This window comes from Salmo trutta, chromosome 5, assembly GCF_901001165.1.
Source record: "Salmo trutta chromosome 5, fSalTru1.1, whole genome shotgun sequence".
Taxonomy (NCBI): Eukaryota; Metazoa; Chordata; class Actinopteri; order Salmoniformes; family Salmonidae; genus Salmo; species Salmo trutta.
Window position 1 is genome coordinate 52168934 of NC_042961.1, and position 25999 is coordinate 52194932.

Here is a 25999-nt window from a genome sequence, read left to right on the forward strand (position 1 = left end):
CTGTTCTTTAACCAAGTGTTTATTTTCTCTTTCAAGCAAGTGGAATAGAGAAACAATATATACAGTAAATATTACACCCACAAAAGTTCCTGAAGAATGAAGACATTTCAAATGTCATATGTGCAAAGAGTTAAAGTACAAAAAGGAAAATAAACATATGGGTTGTATTTACAACGGTGTTTGTTCTTCAGTGGTTGCCCTTGTGGCAACCGGTCACAAATATTGCTGCTGTGATGTGGGTCTGTGTAATCTGAGGGAAATATGTCTCTCTAATATGGTCATATTTGGCAGGAGGTTAGGAAGTGCAGCAGTTTCCACATGTTGTGGGTAGTGTGCACATAGCCTGCCTTGAGAGCCAGGTCAGCGTTTCTCAATAGCAAGGCTATGCTCACTGAGTCTGTACATAGTCGATGCTTTCCTTAAGTTTGGGTCAGTCACAGTGGTCAGGCATTCTGCCACTGTACTCTTTTTAGGGCCAAATAACATTCTAGTTTGCTCTTTTTTTGTAAATTCTTTCCAATGTGTCAAGTAATTATCTTTTTGTTTTCTCATGATTTGGTTGGGTCTAAATGTGTTACTGTCCTGGGGGCTCTGTGGGTTCTGTTTGTTTGAACTAGAGGTTGACCGATTCATCGGAATGGCCGATTTAATTAGGGCCGATTTCAAGTTTTCATAACAATCGGAAATCTGTATTTTTGGACGCTGATTTGGCCGATTTTTAGTTTGTATTTTTTGTTAAAAAAAAAAGGGACTTATTTAACTAGGCAAGTCAGTTAACACATTCTTTTTTTCGATGATGGCCTAGGAACGGTGGGTTAACTGCCTTGTTCAGGGGCAGAACGACAGATTTTTACCTTGTCAGCTCGGGGACTCAATCTTGCAACCTTACGGTTAACTAGTCCAACGCTCTAACCACCTGCTTTACATTGCACTCCACGAGGAGCCTGCCTGTTACGCGAATGCAGTAAGAAGCCAAGGTAAGTTGCTAGCTAGCATTTAAACTTATCTTATAAAAAACAATCAATCAATCATAATCACTAGTTAACTACACATGGTTGATGATATTACTAGTTTATCTAGCCTGTCCTGTGTTGCATATAATCGCTTAGGTACACATTGCTCCAACCATAAACATCAATGCCTTTCTTAAAATCAATACACAAGTGTATATATTTTTAAACTTGCATATTTAGTTAATATTGCCTGCTAACATGAATTTCTTTTAACTAGGGAAAATGTGTCACTTCTCTTGCAACAGAGTCAGGGTATATGCAGCAGTTTGGGCCGCCTGGCTCGTTGCGAACTGTGAAGACTATTTCTTCCTAACAAAGACAGCCGACTTCGCCAAACGGGGGATGATTTAACAAAAGCGCATTTGTGAAAAAAGCACAATCGTTGCACGACTGTACCTAACCATAAACATCAATGCCTTTCTTAAAATCAATACACAGAAGTATATTTTTAAACCTGCATATTTAGCTAAAAGAAATCCAGGTTAGCAGGCAATATTAACCAGGTGAAATTGTGTCATTTTGCGTTCATTGCACGCAGAGTCAGGGTATATGCAACAGTTTGGGCCGCCTGGCTCGTTGCGAACTAATTTGCCAGAATTCTACGTAATTATGACATAACATTGAAGGTTGTGCAACATAACAGGAATATTTAGACCTAGGGATGCTACCCGTTAGATAAAATATGAAACGGTTCCGTATTTCACTGACAGGAAAAACGTTTTGTTTTCGAGATGATAGTTTCCGGATTCGACCATATTAATGACCTAAGGCTCATATTTCTGTGTGTTTATTATATTATAATTAAGTCTATGATTTGATAGAGCAGTCTGAGCGGTGGTAGGCACCAGCAGGCTCGTAAGCATTCATTCATACAGCACTTTCATGCGTTTGCCAGCAGCCCTTCGCAATGCATTGCGCTGTTTATGACTTCAAGTCTGTCAACTCCCAAGATTAGGCTGGTGTAACCGATGTGAAATGGCTAGCTAGTTAGCGGGGTGCACGCTAATAGCGTTTCAAACGTCACTCGCTCTGAGACTTGGAGTAGTTGTTCCCCTTGCTCTGCATGGGTAACGCTGCTTCGAGGGTGGCTGTTGTCGATGTGTTCCTGGTTTGAGCCCAAGTAGGAGCGAGGAGAGGGACGGAAGCTATACTGTTACACTGGCAATACTAAAGTGCCTATAAGAACATCCAATAGTCAAAGGTATATGAAATACAAATCATATAGAGAGAAATAGTCCTATAATAACTACAACCTAAAACTTCTTACCTGGGAATATTGAAGACTCATGTTAAAAGGAACCACCAGCTTTCATATGTTCTGAGCAAGGAACTTAAAAGTTAGCTTTTTTACATGGCACATATTGCACTTTTACTTTCTTCTCCAACACTTTGTTTTTGCATTATTTAAACCAAATTGAGCATGTTTCATTTATTTGAGGCTAAATAGATTTGATGTATTAAGTTAAGTGTTAATTCAGTATTGTTGTAATTGTCATTATTACAAATCGGACGATTAATCGGTATCGGTTTTTGGGTCCTCCAATAAATCGGTATCGGCGTTGAAAAATCATAATCGGTCGACATCTATTGTGAACAGAGCCCCTGGACCAGCTTGCTTAGGGGGCTCTTCTCCAGGTTCATCTCTGTAGGTGATGGCTTTGTTATGGAAGGTTTGGGAATCGCTTCCTTTTTGGTGGTTGTAGAATTGTCTCTCTTTTCTGGATTTGGATAATTAGTGGGTATTGGCCTAATTCTTCTGTGTGCTTTATTTGGTGTTTTAAGTTGTACACATTTTTGTAGAATTCTGCATGCAGCCTCAATTTGGTGTTTGACCCATTCAGTGAATTCTTGGTGAGCGGACCTCTGACCTCCACAACCATAAAGGGCAATGGATTCTATAATTGATTCAAGTATTTTTTAGCCTGATCCTAATTGGTATGTTGAATTTTATGTTCCTTTTGGTGGCATAGAAGGCCCTTCTTGCCTTGTCTCAGATCGTTCACAGCTTTGGAAGTTACCTGTGGTGCTGATGTTTAGGCTGAGGTATAGTTTGTGTGCTCTAGGACAACGGTGTCTAGATGGAATTTGTATTTGTGGTCCTGGTAACTGGACCTTTTTTGGAACACCATTATTTTTTGCCTTGCTGACATTTGTCAGGGCCCAGGCCTGACAGAATTTGTGCATAAGATCTAGGTGCTGCTGCAGGGCCTCCTTGGGTTGGTGACAGAACCCAACCTCTCTCTCTACACCAGTGTTCCCCCTCTCGTTCTCTTCTACACCAGTGAAAAGGGTTTAGTGTACTGCTGGGAACAGAGATGATCTGGATCTTTGTTCCTAGGTGTACTGTACCGTCAAATTAATCAGTCACTGGAAAAGCTTTTGACACATTTTAGTTGTATAGCAGAATACCGGCCTGACAGTGAGGTGTGTTCAGCCTTTTACCCCAGTACATGCTTGTTAAAATGTTTAAAACATTTGTTAAGAACCCAGTCACTTTTTTTTGCAATTCACATTTAATTAAACAAAATGTTTAATCTTTACATATAGTTTTCAAATGTACAATCAATGTAATCATACATACAATTCCGCCTAATGTACAACTAAACAACTACCATAAAGGAAAAACATTGATCCATATGAAGACAACCACCAGAGGGGATGATGCGCTCCTCATCAACCGACAGCAGGTCGTATCCATTAGGGCAAGCAACGGAAAACGTTTGGCAATGTAAAATGGGTCCAACTAGACCCTCTCTGTTTCAGTCTGTTTTTTTTCTTCAGTTTGGTCCCGAACGAATATGACCTAGGACAGTCACTGCAATAGTAAGAAACTAGAGTGAAAATCATTGGCAGCGGTAGTCATGACCTGCCCTTCCCCCTTTAGGGAAGAGGGTGCCATTTGGGACACAGTCTATGAAGTGTACTTCTTTTGACCAGAGGCCTTTGGGCCCTGGTCAAAAGTAGTGCACTATACAGGGGAAAGGGTGGCATTATTGACACAACCCTTAGCCTTCACTCAGCAGGTAAGGTGCTACTCTACACATCGTGTCATGGAAACAAAGCAAGAGAGAAAGAGGACTCCTTTGGCTGGTGCACGCATTGTGAGGTCACTGCTTCCTGTGTGGTGAGCCACACATTAAAGGGTGAATCAGACATAAGATCCTATTTACAGTTTTTCATGAGTCTAGGTTTACACGTGGCTGGTTCAAAATGATTGCCTTTGGTGTGCTGTACGTTTCAACAACTGAAATATACACGTTTACTTTATTGAAGTTTAAAGGAATTGGTGGCACAACTATGGTACGCCGCGTTGTTGTACCTTCAATTCATGCTTTTAAGAATTAAATATGGGCTTGTGTCCCAAACGACGCCCTATTCCCTATCCACAAAACATTAAAACACCTCTTTCCATGATCTACAATGACCAGGTGAAAGCCATGATCCCTTATTGCTGACACCTGTTAAATCCACTTCAAATCAGTGTAGATGAAGGGGAGGAGACAGGTTAAAGAAGGATTTTTAAGCCTTGAGACATGAATTATTTATGTATGCCATTCAGAGGGTGAATGGTCAAGACAAAAGCTTTACATGCCCTTTGAATGGCATATGGTAGTAGGGGCCAAGCGCAATGGTTTGAGTTTCCTGTGTGTATCAAGAATGGTCCACCAGCCAATGTGACACAACTGAAGCATTGGAGTCAACATGGGCCAGCATCCCTGTGGAACGCTTTTAAACACCCTGTAGAGTCCATGCCCCGACCAATTGAGGCTGTTCTGAGGGGCAAAAGGGGCAGCAACTCAATATTAAGATGTTCCTAATGCGTTGTACACAGTCTATAATGCACTACTTTAGACCAGAGCCCTATGGGCCATGTTCAAGAGTAGTGCACTATATAGGGAATAGGGTGCCATTTGTGACGCAACCACGGAATGCTGGAAGTAGATTTTAAATGGTTTATATTGGTTTAAACTGACATGCAAAGAAAAATGTATGTTGAATTGTTCTTGATGACGACTGGGCAGAGGAGTGTTGCAAGAAACATTTCTCACACCATGAAACAGCTTAATTAAGCAAAGCAAAATCGTCAAGACACGGTTACTGTGCAGTATTCCCATCGACATCATCATCATGTATTTTGTTCACTTGGAAAGAAAAAAAGTGCAGTTTTCCAGTCTTGACTTTGTCTCGTTACTTGATTATGTAGATAAATACTAAAAGCAATAGTAAAAAAAAAAAGTTATCTCCAGTTAGAGCAACAGAATAACTCAACCTTTTTTAATATTTTCTTTTACAAACTCTGCCCACCTTCCCTGTCAGTTGCTAGGTCTCCATCCTCATGGGACATACTCCCTGTTGAACTAAAGAACTGTGTGAGCATGTAACTGATGAGTATCAGACTCTTCTGTTTTCACGTACTGAACTACAACACACATCCATACACTCAGACATGAACCAACTACTACAGTACATCCTGCTTGTATCCTTGACAACCCTCTAGCTCTCTCTCTCCTCCTCACACATTAAAGCAAATCTCCCTTGGACCGAGGCCCAGTCTAATATCAAGACAGCGGTTGTCTTTAGGGGGGTTACTATAACAACCTGAATGGAATGTTGAGGTGCTCGTGACACACATACACAAGCACTCTTGATTGCTCTCACACACAGTTCACAGGTAAACAATTATTTTGAGGATGGACGGGGTGTGAGGGAAAGACACAGTGGGGTCGGAGCCTGGCAGGGCGTCTGGCAGACAGCCAATCAGCATGTCTGAAGGTCCCTCCTTGCGTCCTAGAGGATCATTCTGACCTCCCACCCTGTCAGCCAGGCATCAGGCTCACAGCAATGTCTGCTAGTATAAACCAATAGGAATAGGACAAGGGTGGGGGAGCATGAAGGGTGTGTGTGCGTAGGAGGTCCAATTGGTCAAGTGTGGCATCTGTGTTTGTATGTGTGTGTGTGTGTGTGTGTGTTAAAAGTGCGTTCCTTGGGTATATATGTCCCAGTCCGTAGTAGCTGCGACTGTGAACATCCTTCAAAACAGCCATTTAATGTCCCTTTAGTCTGTCTGTCTCTTCCTTCCTGTGGCCACTAGGGCTCTGTGGGGCTCAGTCAGTCTGGTTAGGGACTGGGTTCCATGGGGTGGGAGGGTCGGGGGGGGCTGTGTGTCATAGAGAGGAGCCTCGACCCTCCAGTAGGTGCACCACCTCCTCCTCGCTCTCCTCCTCATCGTGACGACCTGGGAAGGAGGTGACTAGTTGAACATGATGTTGTCTGGGTCTTGGTTGGTCAACTGGGCCATATGACGAAGGATATCTTTTTTTGTGATAATACCAAGGAGACGCCTGCAGGGGGAGAGAGATTGATAGAGAGAGTAGAAAGAAAATAGTTATTCACGGAGGAGCTGGCAGGGAGCAGTCTGGTTGGTGTGGGAGAGAATTACAAGTTTTTGTTGGCTCGTGCGGTCGGTCGGTCAGTCAGTGGTGGTTTTGGCCGGGGATACAATATAGTGGAATCAATCAACACAGAATGATAACGCATCAATAACCTAAATAATGGGCTCTGTTAACCAACTGACAAAATGATGGAAATGTGTTTAATGTCAGAGGAAACTAATTATTTTGGGGTCTGAAGCTTAATGATCAGATGTCATAAATAAAAATGACAAATAGTGATAGATTTTAGTCAAGAGAAGTAACGCAGCATTACTACCACACTGTATCTGTATGTTAGCCCAAGGTGATAAAGGGAACTTAGTAATACTTAGTAACCACTCAGCCGACTGTGACCGTCAATGCAGCCAGGCCAACAAAAACAAGTCCCACTGGTGCCGAGGAAGGACAGAAGGAGGAGAGGAGGGGGTGAGTAACCAGGGGAGAATGGTGAGTGAGTGATTCTCGTTGGAAGCCTGAGGAGGAGATTTACTGAACACCTACAGGAAGAGCAGGTGAGATGAACACTATAGGAAGAGCAAGGCAGAACACTTCTGCCTTACCGACCAACCAACCCTTCACCTTGTCAGAGATACACATACTGGAACGCTCACTCAACATTTCTGGTTAATTCAAGAGCACTTGTATCTACAATACAATGTGGGTCATCGCTACAGGCGCCCTTACATGTACCCCCTTCTTCCCAGAGCCAGGTCACAATTGGTTGAAATGTAAATGAGTTCTGCTAACACAGAAAGTGTCAATTACGACGTTGTAAGAGTGTGCAGCTGGATAACAACTAGATGTCAGCAGCACAAAATGGATTCCTAGAATTGACTTTTTGTTATGACTTGTGCTCTTGAATTCAGCTATGACGAAAGCTTGAGACATCTGGAGACAGACGGTGAGGGCAGAGTTGAGCTGAGAGAGAGACAGACGGTGAGGGCAGAGTTGAGCTGAGAGAGAGACAGACGGTGAGGGCAGAGTTGAGCTGAGAGAGAGAGACAGACGGTGAGGGCAGAGTTGAGCTGAGAGAGAGAGACAGACGGTGAGGGCAGAGTTGAGCTGAGAGAGAGAGACAGACGGTGAGGGCAGAGTTGAGCTGAGAGAGAGAGACAGACGGTGAGGGCAGAGTTGAGCTGAGAGAGAGAGACAGACGGTGAGGGCAGAGTTGAGCTGAGAGAGAGAGAGAGACAGACGGTGAGGGCAGAGTTGAGCTGAGAGAGAGAGAGAGACAGACGGTGAGGGCAGAGTTGAGCTGAGAGAGAGAGAGAGACAGACGGTGAGGGCAGAGTTGAGCTGAGAGAGAGAGAGAGACAGACGGTGAGGGCAGAGTTGAGCTGAGAGAGAGAGACAGACGGTGAGGGCAGAGTTGAGCTGAGAGAGAGAGACAGACGGTGAGGGCAGAGTTGAGCTGAGAGAGAGAGACAGACGGTGAGGGCAGAGTTGAGCTGAGAGAGAGAGACAGACGGTGAGGGCAGAGTTGAGCTGAGAGAGAGACAGACGGTGAGGGCAGAGTTGAGCTGAGAGAGAGAGACAGACGGTGAGGGCAGAGTTGAGCTGAGAGAGAGAGACAGACGGTGAGGGCAGAGTTGAGCTGAGAGAGAGAGACAGACGGTGAGGGCAGAGTTGAGCTGAGAGAGAGAGACAGACGGTGAGGGCAGAGTTGAGCTGAGAGAGAGACAGACGGTGAGGGCAGAGTTGAGCTGAGAGAGAGACAGACGGTGAGGGCAGAGTTGAGCTGAGAGAGAGACAGACGGTGAGGGCAGAGTTGAGCTGAGAGAGAGACAGACGGTGAGGGCAGAGTTGAGCTGAGAGAGAGACAGACGGTGAGGGCAGAGTTGAGCTGAGAGAGAGACAGACGGTGAGGGCAGAGTTGAGCTGAGAGAGAGACAGACGGTGAGGGCAGAGTTGAGCTGAGAGAGAGACAGACGGTGAAGGCAGAGTTGAGCTGAGAGAGAGACAGACGGTGAAGGCAGAGTTGAGCTGAGAGAGAGACAGACGGTGAGGGCAGAGCTGAGCTGAGAGAGAGACAGACGGTGGGGGCAGAGCTGAGCTGAGAGAGAGAGAGACAGACGGTGGGGGCAGAGCTGAGCTGAGAGAGAGAGAGACAGACGGTGAGAGGAGAGCTGAGCTGAGAGAGAGAGAGACAGACGGTGAGAGGAGAGCTGAGCTGAGAGAGAGACAGACGGTGAGGGCAGAGCTGAGCTGAGAGAGAGACAGACGGGTGAGGGCAGAGCTGAGCTGAGAGAGAGACGGGTGAGGGCAGAGTTGAGCTGAGAGAGAGACGGGTGAGGGCAGAGTTGAGCTGAGAGAGAGACGGGTGAGGGCAGAGTTGAGCTGAGAGAGAGACGGGTGAGGGCAGAGTTGAGCTGAGAGAGAGACGGGTGAGGGCAGAGTTGAGCTGAGAGAGAGAGACAGACGGTGAGAGGAGAGTTGAGCTGAGAGAGAGAGACAGACGGGTGAGGGCAGAGTTGAGCTGAGAGAGACAGACGGTGAGAGGAGAGTTGAGCTGAGAGAGACAGACGGTGAGAGGAGAGTTGAGCTGAGAGAGAGCGGTGAGAGGAGAGTTGAGCTGAGAGAGACAGACGGTGAGAGGAGAGTTGAGCTGAGAGAGACAGACGGTGAGAGGAGAGTTGAGCTGAGAGAGAGCGGTGAGAGGAGAGGCTGTATGTCTGTCTGTCACAGCTACAGTCCAGGGTAGAGCTATAGATTCAGTACTGTAGGAAGTGGAGGGAGGTGTTAGTGCTGCAGAAACAGGAGGCATGAAACACCACACAGACTAGGAATGTTGAGGTGGAAGGTACCGGATGAGGCAGGGGGGTTGAGATCAGGTTAGAGGGGGGTGAAGGAGCGGTGGGTGGGTATGGTTTAGGATCAGGTTGGGTGTTGGAGGGGGGGGGGGGGGGGGGGGGGGGGGGGGGGGGGGTGGTGTGTGGCTTGGCTTAGTTAGTTACCACTACTGGAGGTATTAGCTACCAACACACTACTACCACCGCTCCACCACCATAGACGGAGTTTGCTCTCTCACTACAGGAGGGTGGTTCTATTAGGTCTACGGCAGGGTGGGAGGGACACTAGATGCTAAATCTCCCCTCCCAGAAAAAAACATCAACCAACGGTCTGCTCGGTAAAGGCGACGCCGGAAGTGCTACGCGTTGTCGGGTCAGATGTCGTCGATCTGTTGGTCCGTCGTGACCCAATGGGGGATGGGGGGAGGGAAGAGGGAGGGGTTTAACTTATATTGTTTTGTATACATAAAGAAGCAGTAATTCATTGAAGTAAAGCTGTGTATGCGTCCAATATAGCACCCTATTCCCTTTATAGCGCACTACCTTTGAAGTAGTAGTACACTATATAGGGAATAGGGTGCCATTTGGGATGCACCCTGCTTGAGCTTTTAGAGTGAAATGATGTAATAGTGTGTATGTGAAGGTTTTCTAAGTGTTTGAGTGAGACACACGCTCTAAAAACACAGGCATGGCTACATGACTGTAGGTAATCAGTATATTCATGCTTATACATCTGTATTCTAGAATGATTTCTTATAGCGGATGAAACAGCCCATACTACTGATGAAGGGACTAATAGCGAGTAGGATGTTGTTGAACGGAATGGCTGTGGAGTAAATGATGGATATCTAACTAATCAAGGTTCAAATGACAGTTCCCATCAAAGTCCAACACTACAGGACCCATAATAACACTCATATAGAGTAGATCTTTAAAAATAAATAGCAATCTTACTAACTGTTGTCAATGACTAGTAGTGAATGAATAGGGAGATCAGTGAGTGTCACACAGTAGGTAGGTGTCCAGTGAGGAGAAAGTGGATACACACATCCCAACTAAATCAAACCCCCTCCTCAACAACAAAAAAGAGTGTATTCATGAGTGAGTTGAAAAGACACAGTAAGATGAGTGGGTTGCTATTGGAAACGGGAACTGTCAGTTACATGCGTCGCTCCTAGGAGGGCGGGCCTAAGAGGTGGAAATGGGAGAGGGGAAGGGGTCAGTGGAATGGGAGGGGACAGGGGGCGGGGGCTAGTCACCAGGGGCTCCGTGTGTTCCTTGAGCTCCTCCAGATGCGCTAATATATTCTTCTTAGTGATGATGCCCAATACAATCCTGTACAAACACACACCTGTTACTCAGGAGACTGCCCGTCACACACACACACACACACACAGAGAGAGAGAGACAGCAGCACAAAGCATAGTATACAAAAAAACGTATATAAACAACTTAATGACATATAAAGTGGCAAATCATAACACAACCTACCTAACATATTCTAATAGTATTGCTAAAAAAAAAAAAAAAAAGCTAAATTAACAATATATTTTACTTGTCCATAAATATACCACTTGTACTGATGGTGAGTGTGTATAAGTGCGTGTCAGTTGGATGCCAACTAATGTTATCGTTGCATATCATTCATCTTTGTGTCAGTTTCTCTCATCTCCCTCACTAGCTTTAAGCACCAGCTGTCAGAGCAGCTCACAGATCACTGCACATGTACATAGCCCATCTAGAATTTAGCTCAAACAACTACCGCTTCCCCTACTGTATTTATTTATTTAGCTCCTTTTTCCACTACAAATCTACCATTCCAGTGTTTTGCTTGCTATATTGTATTTACTTTGCCACCATGGCCTTTTTTGCCTTTACCTCTCTTACCTCACCTCATTTGCTCACATTGTATATAGACTTATTTTTCTACTGTATTATATTGACTGTATGTTTGTTTACTCCATGTGTAACTCTGTGTTGTTGTATGTGTCGAACTGCTTTGCTTTATCTTAGCCAGGTCGCAATTGTAAATGAGAACTTGTTCTCAACTTGCCTTCCTGGTTAAATAAAGGTGAAATAAATACATTTAAAAAATAAATACATACAAGTTTCAACAACTTCCTCATTGATTTGTAATGGTATCTAAATCTTGTGACTAGTAGACTTAAGTGTGGTAGGCAAATTACCAAGGATTCCATAAAATATGTCTGATGTTTTGGCTATTATATGTATTGATATACTGAATGATGAATTAATTGAGAACCAAACAATAGAAAAGGATAAAATGACAAAATGATAAATGAAAAAAGTATAAAAACAAAAAGGACAGCTGTTATCTGTAATCTCATTCCCTCTCAGTGCTCTCCTCTCCTGATGAGGCGTCATCTTTAAACATATATTTACACACTGACTGCCGGGCAGTGCTGGAAAAAGTACTCAATTGTCATACTTGAGTAAAAGTAAATGCTATACATCGAATTCCTTACATTAAGCAAACCATATGCATGATTTAAAAAACATAATAATACAAATTTTGCGGCCTGCCAGAGGCACACTCCAACTCATCATTTACAAAAGCAATATGTGGTTAGTGAGTCCACCAGATCAGAGGCATTAGAGATGACAAGTCGTTATATTGATGGTGTGAGAATTGGACCATATCGCTGACCTGCATTGGAAATGTAATGAGTATTTTTGAGTGTCAGGGAAAATGTATGGGAGTAAAAAAATATACATATTCTCTTTACAGGGTTCAAACACATTTTGACAGATGGAATTTCATGACATCTCCATGACTTTTAACCAAATTTCCAGGACCAACCGTTGGCGGCGTTTCCATGTACGTAGAAAGAAATGTATGCGTAATGTGCTATTGACACTGGGAGGCTGCTCTCTGATCCCATGTTCCATCTGTCGTTGTGCAAGGCACAAAGTAGAATACCTGTTAGGCAACGGTATAAAACACACGTGGTCAACCCTTAGTCTGGAGAGCCACTGGGTGTGCAGGCTTTTGATCAAGCCCTGCTCAAACACATCAGAGCCAGTTTATCAAGGTCCAGTTGAGCAACTCATTTCTAAAATGTGGTTTGTTAGAAGGGCACCGGAATAAAATCCTGTCCACCCATTAGCTCTCCTGGAGGATGGTTGACCACCCATTAGCTCTCCTGGAGGATGGTTGACCACCCATTAGCTCTCCTGGAGGATGGTTGACCACCCATTAGCTCTCCTGGAGGATGGTTGACCACCCATTAGCTCTCCTGGAGGATGGTTGACCACCCATTAGCTCTCCTGGAGGATGGTTGACCACCCTTGATGTAATACATTGCAACCAAATACATTTCATGCCTTCTGAAATAATTCACTCTTTTAACATATCAAAGATTAAATGGCTAAGGTAGGCTACAAATCTTTTTATTCAGCTGAACCAAGCCCACAGATTTTCTTCAGGATATGTACCTTTAATTTAGTCATTTATCTTAGAAGTGTTTACTTTGCAGGCTGACTGGCATGTATTGAGTTGCAATGTCCCATACATTGGATGCCCAAATCAACTGGAAGTATCTACAAAACAAGTTTTGAAGCCACATAATCCAAAAGAAAGGCTACATCTAACCTTTTTTCCTAAAATTACTGTTTGCGATTCACAAATTATTTTGATTCACATTTGATATTTTGATTCACCTTCAATTCATTGCATTGAACCGAATCACAACTAATACAATAGCGAAGGGAATCGTTCGTTTTTTGTATGTGCCGTTTAAATGAATCAACTTTGTATGGCCTTACTCGCAAGCAGTAGCGGTGCGCGGTTAAATCACTGTTGATTTTTATTTGATTGATAAAATATTTAAAAACTGTGCCTAAATAAATGACATCAACAGAATTTGTTAAATACATTTCTATCATTTTCCAAAACTTTAAGGCCTCGAAAACACTATTTTAAAATTCCATAACTTTTCCAGTATTTTCATGACGTACGAACCCTGTCTTTTGGAATTGAGTGTAGTAAAAGTTCTCCAAAATATAAAATAGTATAAAGTACAGATACCCCAAAAAACTACTTCAGTATTTTTACTTAGTTACAACGCACAGAGCAAGGGTTTATCCAATGATCCTTTAATTCCTATTTTAACCACCAGGTGTCTCTGAAGTGCCATATTCAACCAGTGAGCTCATCCACAGTAATTGACGATGACCACCAACTTCTAAACACATCACAAGTCTCTCAAATATTTTTTTCCCAGAGGAAACTGGATAAAACTATTCAACTATTTGTTAAGCAGTATCAGTTGTTGTATTGGTTAGCATAGCGCAGCTAGCATTTAGCTGAGAAGCTATGCAGCGCACAGATTACAAGGTTATACAGTTTATAACCCCAGGGTTTCCAGTCCCAGTGTCCATGCATCACTCTATCCCTTACAAAAAAAGATTGCATTTTTGAAACTAGAGTAAAAGTGAAGTAACTGCAGTCGACTGTGGTATTTTGGACAGAGTAATTGTAGAATAACTGCAGTGTACTGCACTGTAACTGCAGTCACACTGCAAAATTACTGCAGTAAAAAAAAATTATGATTTCAGACGCAGTATTTGCAGCACAAAACGCAATACTTCACTCTAACTGCAATCTTTTTCCGTAAGGATGTGAGGGGATGCTACTACATCCCAATATCCACACTAGCATACCACTTAGAATAGATGACATCCAATACACTGCTTCATTCTAAGTAGTACTGTGTACACTGGAACAGAACTTGAGTGTGTGTGCTGGGTTTGTGCTGGGGGAACTCGGTCTGTTGCCTGTTGAGGTGTTTGTTAGTTCAAGTTGAGGTTAGGAGGACTGAGGAAGACTCTTTCCCTCCAGTGTTCCTTCCTTCTCTTCCTCCTCTTCTTTCACCCCCACCCTACCAAAACACATTCCCCCATTTTGAGGCTGTGATTCCCTCCCCATCGTTCTCATCCAAGATCACTTTTAAAATCGCCTCTTCCCCTCTCTCCCCTCCTCACCTCCCCCTGCCCTCTTCACATGCCACCCTATCCCTTTCCCCCCTCTCCCCCCAGCCCCTTTCCTCTCACCCGTTGTGTGTCACCAGACACTGGCGGAGGCCCAGCTTGCGGAAGATGTCCACCACTATCTCCATGGGCGTGTGGTCAGTGACGGTGAAGGGGCTCATGTCCAAGATGGAGCGCAGCTTGAGGGGCCGCGGGCTGTCGGCGGGCAGGGTGGGGGCGTGCTGCGTGAAGTAGACCCGCGAGGTCAGCAGGATACCCTCCTGCTTTCGCCGTGCGTTTTCTGTGAAAAGGAGGAGGGAGAAAGATTAGCGTCTAAGGAGTGCCAGACGGGCGAGGTTTGCACTTTTGAGACGATTCCATTGGTTCCATCGCGCTAGCCAGGCAAGCTAAGTCAAGTGCAGCTAAAGTATAAAAAATAAAACACCATTTGAAGTTTTGAACCCAGGTCTGAGCATCCCCCACAACCTTTTTATTTATTGAATATTCAAAACATACAATATACTTGCAGTGAAGCCACTCAACAACTACATCATACCAGTCATCCAACAGATTCACATTCAGAGCGACACACAGAAGCATCCAGGGTCAATGCCCTGCTCAAGGGCATGTTGACCGATCTACCACCAGGCCAAAAAACATGAACCCGAACCCTCCAAGATCCCTCCAGTTCCCCAATAGCTGTCCCTGAACCATTCAAGACCCCTCCCACAGTCCCCCCAGGAAGAAAAATAAAAAATACAATTACTTCCATTCCCCACCCCCAAGAACCCCCCAATGCTCCAACAACCAAGAGAATGAACTAAAGAGAAAAAAGGAAAAGACAGAAGAAAACAGCAAACAATGCACATTTTTCTATTTTATATATTTTTTAAAAGGACATCAAGGACAACTGAAATCATAACAGCAATGCCAACTGTATATGTTTGTGTGCATGTCTGGCGCTATTACATGTATGTGTGTGTGTTCTTGTATGCGTTTATTTGAATGAGAGTGTGTATATGCATGTGTACAAACACCTGCACGGCATCAGCCTCAGGCAAACCGGCATTAGCGGTAAAAAAAACTGCCCCTCAGTGTCATTCAAACGTACTATTTATTAAGTTTTATATTGACTTTATTTTTTACTTTAACCATCATTCTATCTCCGCACAGCAACTCCACTCCCACTTGTCTCCAATTCCACATCCCAACCCTCAGCCCATCCCACCCATCTCTGCTGGCCACCCTCTTCGGATTTCTACGCAACATATATCTTTCAATTATGCTGTGATGTTTAACGTACAATTTCAATCCATCTAAATCGAATATAATCCACAGATTACGAGTTGAAGATAAATACTTTTACTAAGATAATTAGTAATTGACTGACCTGGTCTCTCCACATCTCCTAACAGTACTATTTCTAGGGTCAATTTTAGATCAATGTTATACATTTTCAGCCATTCCTGAACCTGAGACAGGCTACCTGAGGGCAATACCAAAATAAATGGTCTATTGATTCTGTATCCTCACAACAAAATCTGCAGAGCTTTGATGATTTTATGCCCCAAATATTCAACATTTTTTTCTTTTTTAAAAAGCACGAAGTCTTGAATCTTGCGTTGTTTTATATATCAACTCATACACCCTGTACCATGGAATCGGTACATGAAAAATCTCTTCCCAACTATTTTACCATCTGTATTGCACAGTTATCAACATCCTGGTCCTCAAATGAAATTGGTATACTTTCCTATTTATGCTATTTTTTTATTCCTCTGCCAGTTTTGATCCTTTATATTGGGCAGACAGACCAGTTCCCTACCTCCTCCTGCTGCCACCTGCCTGCTCCATTTTTGGGGTAATGCTGTAATCAATTGGTTGTACTCTTGGATTGAGCAGACGTTTCCATACAATTCTGAACTCCATGAAGGACATAACTCTACCATTCTAATATAATTTAAGAACAAAATACCCTTTTCAAACATCTTTCCCATAAATACAGGTATTTTATCAACCAGCACATTTCAGTTCAGCCATAATATTTGTTCCATCTTTTCAGGGTAATTGAAATTGTAGCCAGCTCTGCAATGCTTGTTTGAAAAAGAGAGATACTTTTTTCAAAGTATAATTTTCAATTAATCAAAAATAAGACATGGCAATCTGCACAAAGACAAAAAGGCAATAAAAAATATTGATGAGCTTTTCTTAGTAATCTACTTGAGAACCATTTAGGGTTCAAATAAAACTTTTGAATGAGTGAAGCTTTTAGAGAGAGGTTTAGTGCTCTTACATGTAATAATCTCAACCCACGCAATTCATATTCATTATATAGATAGGCACGTTTTATTTTGTCTGGTTTAGCGTCCCAGATAAAGCAAATCTTTTTTGCTAATATGATTTGAAAAATGAATCATCAGGAGTAGGCAGCGACATAAGTGAGTAAACTGAGATATGACTAAGGAGTTAAAAATCAGGGCATTTTTTCCATAAATAGACAGGTATTTAACTCTCCATGGTTGCAGGATCTTGTCTATTTTTACAAGTGTTCTATTGAAATTCATTGTGGAGAGCTTATTTATATCTTTTGTGATATGAATATCGAGTATGTCTACTTCACCATCAGCCCATTTTATAGGTAAACTGCAGGGTAATGTAAAAGCTGTATTTTTTTAAGGATCCAATGCGTAATATTGTACACTTATCATAATTAACTTTTCTGTACTCTCTGGACTAGATCTTCAATGAGAAATTGCAGGGATCTAGCTTGCGGACTTAATATAAAACTTGAGTCGTCGGCATACATGGACACCTGTGTTTTTAAGCCTTGGATTTCTAATCCTCTAATGTTGTTATTGGATCTGATTTTAATAGCTAGCATTTCGATGGCCATAATGAATAGATATGGTGATAGCGGACACACTTGTTTAACTCCTCTTGACAATTCAAAACTCTCTGGGGTTGCTATACGTTACTTTTACCCATTTTATAAGAGAATTACCGAAATTGAAAAAAATCCAGGCATTTATAAATAAAACCCAGTCTTACTTTATCAAATGCCTTTTCAAAATCCGCTATAAAAATACCATTCCTGGCTTCTTATATGTTTCATGATGTTCTATTACTTCTAGTAGTTGTTGTATATTATCTCCAATGTATCAGTCTGATCAGGATGAACAATACCTGGTAAAACCCTTTTAATTCTGAGTGCTATGCATTTTGCTAGTATTTTTGCATCACAACATTGAAGTGTAAGCGGCCTCCAGTATTTTAGATATAAACACCCAGTCTATTTGCAATCTGGGTCTTGTTTTAATAATAGAGAAATCAGACCTTCCTGCTGAGTACTTGACAGACTACCATTTCTATAGGAGTAGTTAAAACAATCTAACAATGGAGCTTTCAGTATATCACAAAATACTTGATATACCTCTACCGGTATGCCATCAAGCCCTGGGGTTTTCCAGACTGAAAGGATCTAATAGCCTCAAAAAGTTATTCCTCTGTAATTTGGCCTTCGCACTGATCTTTCTGTACATTTGTTAATTTACATTTTTTTTATATTATTTGGAAAGAATTACTTATAATAATCTTCATTAAGTGGGAAAGGATGAGACGGAAAAGAGAACATCTGCCTAAAATAATTATCTTCCTCTTTAAAAATATAAATTTGGAGAATCATAGATGACTACGTCTTCAGTAACGAGTTTCTACAAATTCCTTTTGTTAGCGTTCCTGTATTGGAGATTCAGGAAGAATTTTGTGCATTTTTCTCCATATTCCATCCAGTTTGCTTTATTTTTGTAATAGATTACATTAGATCGTTCTTGAACAAGTTCCTCAAGTTCTTTTTGTTTTTCCGATAACTTATTTTGTATCTCTGTAGTATCGTTTTTATTGCTATTTACCTGTACTATTAGTTCATGGATTTCCCTTGTTAGTCTTGTCTCTTTAGCTAGAAACTGCTTTTTTATTATTGATGAATATTGAATTAAATGACCCCTGAAGGTACATTTAAAGGTATCTCAAACAATAAGGGGATTTGCTGAACCTATATTATACTGGTAAAATTCAGTTATAAATTATTTTGTCTTAGTTAAAAATACAGTTGAAGTCGGAAGTGTACATACACTTAGGTTGGAGTCATTAAAACTTGTTTTTCAACCACTCCACAAATTTCTTGTTAACAAACTATAGTTTTGGCAAGTCGGTTAGGACATCTACTTTGTGCATGACAAATAATTTTTCCAACAATTGTTTCCAAACAGATTATTTCACTTTTACCTCACTGTATCACAATTCCAGTGGGTCAGAAGTTTACATACACTAAGTTGACTGTGCCTTTAAACAGCTTGGAAAATTCCAGAAACGATGTCATAGATTTAGATGCTTCTGATAGGCTAATTGACATCATTTGAGTCAATTGGAGGTGTACCAATGGATGTATTTCAAGGCCTACCTTCAAATTCAGTGCCTCTTTGCTTGACATCATGGGAAAATAAAAAGAAATCAGCCAAGACCTCAGGAAACAAATTGTTGACCTCCACAAGTCTGATTCATCCTTGGGAGCAATTTCCAAGCGCCTGAAGGTACCACGTTCATCTGTACAAACAATAATACGCAAGTATAAACACCATGGGCCCACACAGCCATCATACCGCTCAGGAAGGAGACGCGTTCTGTCTCCTAGAGATGAACGTACGTTGGTGCGAAAAGTGCAAATCAATCTCAGAACAACAGCAAAGGACCCTGTGAAGATGCTGGAGGAAACAGGTATAAAAGTATCTACATCCACAGTAAAACGAGTCCTATATCGACATAACCTGAAAGGCCGCTCAGCAAGGAAGAAGCCACTGCTCCAAAACCGCCATAAAAAAGCCAGACTATGGTTTGCAACTGCACATGGGGACAAAGATCATACTTGTTGGAGAAATGTCCTCTGGTCGGATGAAGCAAAAATAGAACTGTTTGGCCATAATGACCATCCTTATGTTCGGAGGAAAAGGGGGGACACTTGCTGGATATATTGAAGCAACATCTCAAGACATCAGTCAGGAAGTTAAAGCTTGGTCGTAAATGGGTCTTCCAAATGGACAATGACCCCAAGCATACTTCCAAAGTTGCTTCTATAAGACCTCAGTCCTATAGAAAATTTGTGGGCAGAACTGAAAAAGTGTGTGCGAGCAAGGAGGCCTACAAACCTGACTCAGTTACACCAGCTCTGTCAGAAGGAATGGGCCAAAATTCACCCAACTTATTGGGGGAAGCTCGTGGAAGGCTACCCAAAATGTTTGACCCAAGTTAAACAATTTAAAGGCAATGCTACCAAATACTAATTGATTGTATGTAAACTTCTGACCCACTGGGAATGTGATGAAAGAAATAAAAGCTGATGTAAGTAATTCTCTCTACTATTATTCTGACATTTCACATTCTTAAAATAAACTGGTGATCCTAACTGACCTAAGACAATTTTTACTAGGACTAAATGTCAGGAATTGTGAAAAACTGCGTTTAAATGTAATTGGCTAAGGTGTATGTAAACTTCCGACTTCAACTGTAAGTTGTCCTCCATTAAACTTTGATAAAATGTCCAATATCCCCGTCCACGTAGAAAATCTATAAGAGTTATGTGAATGCCAATTAGATGATGATCCGATCGCATTCTGTCTCCTATTAAACCTTTTTTAACCTTTGATGAAAGAGACAAGAAAGCAATCAAGACGACTAGCTTGATTAAGTCTCCTCCATGTATATCTCACTAGGTCAGGGTTTTTTAGTCTCCAAATATCCAGTATTTCTAATGTGTCCATAATATTTGTGATTTCCTTAAGGGCACGGTGATGATAGTTTGTAGAGTGATTCTGTTCATGACAGAACATTATCTCCCCACCCCATTCCTTTTTCCACACAACTTCATCTAAGGATGTAGAGTGAGTTTCCTGTAAACAGTATATGTTATATTCCTTTTCTTTTAGCCATGTAAAGACTGATCTTTTTTTATAATCTGCTAAACCGTTACAATTATAACTGGCTATACTTATTTCACCCCTTACCATAACTAGATACTATTCTCAGTCTAAATTGACCATAATTAGTGCTTGTAAAGTTACTGCCATCAGAGGTATTATGATGGTCAAAATTAGAGCTTTCAAAATGTCTGATATTTAGAATACAAGAAATAGGTTCTAGCAATATTTGTTTTATTCCCTTGCCTGTTTGCCTGTGAGCCAATGCCACAGATGTTAGAAAATTGAGACAAGATATTATGTGTGTAGCAAATCTGAGTAGGTTGATGTGTATGATATTGGATGTGATATAGTGAGTGTGTACGATGTCTGTATAAGAGTAAGACTATAATGTGTGATGTCCAAATGAATAATAACTCTGCCAATTTGCATGGTTGAGTGTCTATGTGTGTAACATGTAGTGTGTATAGTCTTAATATTCATGATGATAATTGTAATCCATATTGTATCACCATCATAGTTGCATCATAATTACCTTTAACATAAATGAAAAACACATCCCTGCATTTCCATGGAAATTGACGTTTCACATGATGATGAAAGAGACCTTGCATTACTCTAGAGACGGCTTCACTACAGTACAAATGTATTCCATACACTATGTTATTATTCCCCAATGCCCCTATTCTGATATCTTCCCCTTGCTTGTTGTAAACATATATAAACTTGTAGACAAATACATAAAAAAGATAAACACGTTAAATTATAAAACAGTTCGACAATAGAGAGAGAGGAAGAGAAGAGAAAGAGAGTGAGAGAAGAGAGCGAGATCAGGTGTGTGTGTATGTATAAGTGTGTTTGTGTAAGCAAGCATGTAATTGAGTACATGTGTGCCCCCCTCAACCTGCCGTCTCAGTTTCTCCTCACCTATAGCGATGGTGATGTCCCTGCGCAGGGCAAAGCCCACCAGTCTCTGAGACTCCTTGGAAACGATGACAGGGAAGCCATTGTAGCTGGTCTCGTTGATGATCACCTGGAGTTCCTCCACCGTCAGGTCGTCCTGCGTCAGAACCGCTAACGGCGGATCACTACGCTGCGGGCGCATCACCTGAAGTCACACAGAAAGTGGTTTAGGGCTGAAACCTAACTGACGCCTTTAAGTCAACTTTTTACTTAATCATACATTGATGTCAATGGTACTGCATCTAACTGTTAATGATTCAGTGTGCCAATGTATTCATTTAATCTGTCCATAATAAAGATTTGTTCCTAACACACACGCGATATGTTGATGGAGCTAGCATGCAAGCATTTCACCGCACCTTTTATACATGCTGTAAACTGTGTACGTGACAAATAACATTTGATTTTGACACACCTCCCGCGCCAGCGTGGTATGTGTGAACTCTGACTTGGCATCCAGGAAAGGATACCCGTTGAGGCGGATGTGTGACTCGTAGATGCCCTCACGCCCAAAGGCGTCGCCCACCCACTTGCTGGTCATGACGGCCGCCATGAGGGGCACAATGTATTCCAGACCGCCAGTCAGCTCAAACACAATAACCACGAGAGACACGGTCATCCTCGTCACACCACCTGAAAAAAAAGAATATATATATTATTGACCTTTTATTTTACCAGGTAAGTTGACTGAGAAGTGAGAACCTATTGTTTTTATACAGCAATGACCTACAGACAAAAGGCTTGAATGGGAGAGGACCAAAGCCCTCCAACAGGATAGATTACATTTTACACAGCTCCGTGTTTCTGTGATCCATTGACAAACACAGTCTATGTAACAATGTATCACAAGAATGGGGAATGAACACTGAGTAGGAGTATCGGACGTGACCATAACATTACAGACACCCACATCCAGTCAGTGTAACTCACCCAGACATGCAGCGGCCCCCACCATGGCATAGAGTCCCGGGGTGATGCAGTCGGTGCCTACCTCGCACCACTCCCTGAACACTAACCAGTCGTGGTGGTAGTACGCCAGCTGCTCCACGGCGATGCCAACAATCCGCCCGGCGATCGCTCCGATGGCCATACTGGGGATGAATAGGCCTGCCGGAACCTGGCGACAGGAACCACAAAAAAAACTATCCGGAACTGAAATTCCAATTCTGATTTTGCTCAGTATTTCTCAACCCTAAACCTGATCAGCATTACTTAAAGTCTAGACTACAATCTAAGATTTGGATTAGACCACAATCTGAGAGACATGCATACCCAATACCATCACATTAAAAGGGGAAGTTCACCCAAAAACACTTCTGGGCTCTTTATAACACTTGTATTTTTTTATCAAAATGCTGAATTTCCCAAAATGACATTCATAGGTAAAAATGTGCCTACTGAAATAAGTTTTTTGTGCAGAGAAAGACATTACAAGGACTATTTCGATCATGGGAGGTCAAAGTGGTGTGTTTAGGAGGTATTTAGGATGGACTTTTGACGTTGCATGGGGTTTCTATGGGGAAGGCGGGGGTAGAATCAGCATATTACCTACATCTAAATACTCAAGCAATGGACCTAAAAACTGTCTGGGGTACTGACAAACGACCACGCAATATTAGTTATAAAGGATGTTTTTGGCTGAACTTCCCCTTTAACTGCCGTTCTACATTAACTAGACGGTAGTACCCAACCTGCCCTGCCTCACCTTGAGTCCGAAGGTGAATATTGTCATGATGATCTTGAAGACGAGCGCCAGGCACAGCTGCCACATGGCTGTGTACACCCCGGACCCCGCCGGCTTGTTAGGCGACGCGTCCACAAACGCCTTACTACCATTCATCTGACTCCTGTACTGGCACAGCTGGGACGACTCCAGCGGCCCACAGTCAGTGAACAACTCCTTAATCAGCTCGCTGGTGTTCTGCCGCGTGTACGGGTTGGGGAACGCCACCACGGCGGTAATGGCTGCCACGAAGATGACCTCCAGGACGGGGTATTTCCCGAAGCGGGTGGACTTCCTCCTTCGGCACCAGGCGATGTTGGCCTTGATGAAGAAGGCCCCCCAGAGGCCTCCAAACACCCCCAGCAGGATGAAGGGGATAAGCTCAAACAGGTACCAGGGGGTGTGGTACTCCACGTAGAACAGCACCAGGCGGCTGTTGCCAAACGGGTTGATGGAGCGGAGGACGAAGGCTGCCACCAGCGCAGCGAAGAAGGAGCGCCACAGGGTCTTCAGAGGGAAGTAGTAGCTCACCTAGAGAGAGATGCAGAGAGACAGGTGAATAGGGGACATTATAGTGGGATGCAATAACTCATGCAGAGACACAAGCGTGCATGAACAGATCAATCAAATGTATTTATGAAGTCCTTTTTACATCAGCGGTTGTCACAAAAGTGCTTACACGGAAACTCGGCCTAAAACGAGGCTATAGTGTGTGTGTGATGTGCTTACTTATACGGACACACTCATAGAAACACACACACAAACAGTATAAAACGTACCTCCTCCAAGCTGAACAGTACTCCTCCTATGGGAGCACCGAAAGCCACAGACACCCCAGCCGCTGACGCTGCAGATAGGACCTGCAGAGAAAACAAATAAAAAAGATTAGTACCAAACAAAGGCCGAGTCAGCTGAAACACTGACAGGAATTTACCCAAAACAAAGTCTTAAATCATACAACAGAAAAGGTCACCAGGAGAATGTCTTATAACAAAAAACTCTAAACTTTGTAATGTTATACAATGGATACATACACCAAACCATACACTCTTCTTGGCCTCATTCCTACTGTACTTGGACAAAGTTATATTGTATTTCTCCACACCTAATAGAACAGTAGATCAAACATACCTCTCTCTTCTTGGCCTCGTTCTTGCTGTACTTGGGGAAGAGGTATGAGAAGATGTTTCCACAGCAGCAGGCCACGTGGACCAGGGGTCCCTCTTTCCCCAGGCTCAGCCCGGATGCCACAGCCAGGACCAGGGTCACCGTCTTTATCAGCAGGGTCCACTTCCCCAGGTAACCCCGGATGATGAACCCACTCAGGATGGTCTTTATCTGGGAGACAGAGATGGGGGGGGAAATAAGGTAAATATACTACTGGAGAAATGATTTCTAGGCTTAACCTGGAGAGGCACCGAGGGTAGAGGAGGTAGATGGTTAGGTCTGTTGAAGAAATAAGGCAAATGTCCAAACATATTCCAAACTGCTCCCGAAAAGCCACCCTGATATAAACGATCCAATCAGCAATGGGGATATACCCTGACAAATCGTTTCTCTCTACGGGCATAATTTGTTGTCAGTCTTAGAAACAAATAATCATATTTATTGAGACCACAGTGACTAGCTTGCCAGATATTGTCAATGTCACAATCTAAGAATTTAGAAGAAATTAAAACTCCAAGTGCTCCGCAGTGCTCATCCCCATCTCGCTGGCCCTCCTGTTGCCATGGCAACTAGAAAGTGAGATTTCGAGTGCTAGACTAGAGCAGACAACCTCACCTCAACATACATTTTTCCTACACAGCAGGTACAGAACCTGCCTGAATTACAATACATTGTGTGTGTGTACCCATGTAAACCTGTGAGTGTTTGCATCCGTGCATGTGTGTGCGTGCGGTCTTACCTCAGGTATGCCTGAGCCACAGGCGTAGGGGGCGAACACCTTAACCAGTAACACAGCCAGCAAGGCAAAGGACAAAGCCCAGTAGATGTACATGAAGTAGTTCATGATGTAGGAACCAGGACCCTGGGAGGAGAGAGAGGAGGAGGAAGAGAAGGAAGAGGAGAAGGGGCAGTCGAAGAAGGGAGAAGAGCACGTTTACACACAAACTGCCATTAAAGGGATAGTTTGGGATTTTGGCAATCAGAACTCATGGATACCAATTTTTTAATCGATCTTTATCCAGCAAGAAGGAAGTTAAAGGTAGTTTTGCGAGCCAATCCTAACTAGCTTAGCACAAAAAGGAAAAGGTTTTGGGTACAGCTAGCATCAAAATCCCAACTATCCCTTTAACATTACTACATAGAGACAGTTTGAACTATTCTGAGTGAAAAGGTCATGGAAAAGTGGTGAACTACTGCTGGAACACAGAAGTATTAGTTCACCCAATCTCTTCCACTGATGATACTTGTCCATCTCAGCAATGGAAACAACTAGCTTATAACATCTATATGACACCTGTAACATGTCACTTAAAACCTCTTAAAATGTGAAGTCCCCTATTTAGGGGACTGAGCAGTTCTGGACCGGTTCCGAACCAACATTATTTGTTGTGCACTCCGTGACAGCTCTGGTTATCCTGCTTTGCATGCCGTTCTCCGCTCTCATCTGAGATGCAGTATGTGAAATCTGAAACTTCATATGAATAGGGAGTGCTACATTTTCTGGCCTATCCAGAAAAAGGATCGAACTCCCCTGGCCGTGAACCTCACAGCTTACAATACGGCATATGAAACGGGAGAGCCTAGTGATTACAGCAACAGTCTCATCTCGCTATGATGCTCTCAGATGGATTTAGAGCACTCAACATGAACATTTTAAAAATGATTGTAGAATTGAAACAAGACCACTTTCTCTTCGTCACAGAGAGACAAAATCCCTTTGTGCTTACAACTAAAGTTGTAACGAGTCAGCATGCATATGAATGGCGTCTGTGTGTCGCTCAGAGGACGCGGAGCAGAAAATGCTCTTTCATAGCAGGGGTTCGATCACAGGCTGTGTCTCAACCGTCCGTGACTGGGAGTCCCATAGGGCGGCGCACAATTGGCCCAGCGTCGTCCGGTTTAAGGGAGGGTTTGGCCGGGGGGGCTTTACTTGACTCATAGCGCTCTAGCGACT

At 42.8% G+C, this 25999-nt stretch overlaps 1 protein-coding gene across 7 annotated transcripts in view; it reads right to left on the bottom strand.

Annotated features, from left to right (window-relative positions):
* Window positions 1–3507: 3507 nt before the first annotated feature.
* The window catches only part of LOC115194457 (H(+)/Cl(-) exchange transporter 3), a 56875-nt gene continuing 34383 nt past the window's right edge, over window positions 3508–25999 (bottom strand). For 4 of the 7 annotated variants that reach the window (XM_029754165.1, XM_029754169.1, XM_029754170.1 and 1 more), the window contains 10 exons: window positions 24785–24907; window positions 24010–24216; window positions 23658–23738; window positions 22861–23409; window positions 22086–22272; window positions 21571–21788; window positions 21120–21300; window positions 14308–14524; window positions 10494–10569; window positions 3508–6355 (listed from right to left, as the gene is read on the bottom strand). In XM_029754165.1, the coding sequence (XP_029610025.1) occupies window positions 6179–6355; window positions 10494–10569; window positions 14308–14524; window positions 21120–21300; window positions 21571–21788; window positions 22086–22272; window positions 22861–23409; window positions 23658–23738; window positions 24010–24216; window positions 24785–24907 (2016 nt within the window). In that variant the 3' untranslated portion in view covers window positions 3508–6178. Of the gene's footprint in view, window positions 6356–9384; window positions 9624–10493; window positions 10570–14307; window positions 14525–21119; window positions 21301–21570; window positions 21789–22085; window positions 22273–22860; window positions 23410–23657; window positions 23739–24009; window positions 24217–24784; window positions 24908–25999 lie in introns of those variants that run through there. The other 3 variants (XM_029754167.1, XM_029754171.1, XM_029754168.1) reach the window with 2 other exon arrangements.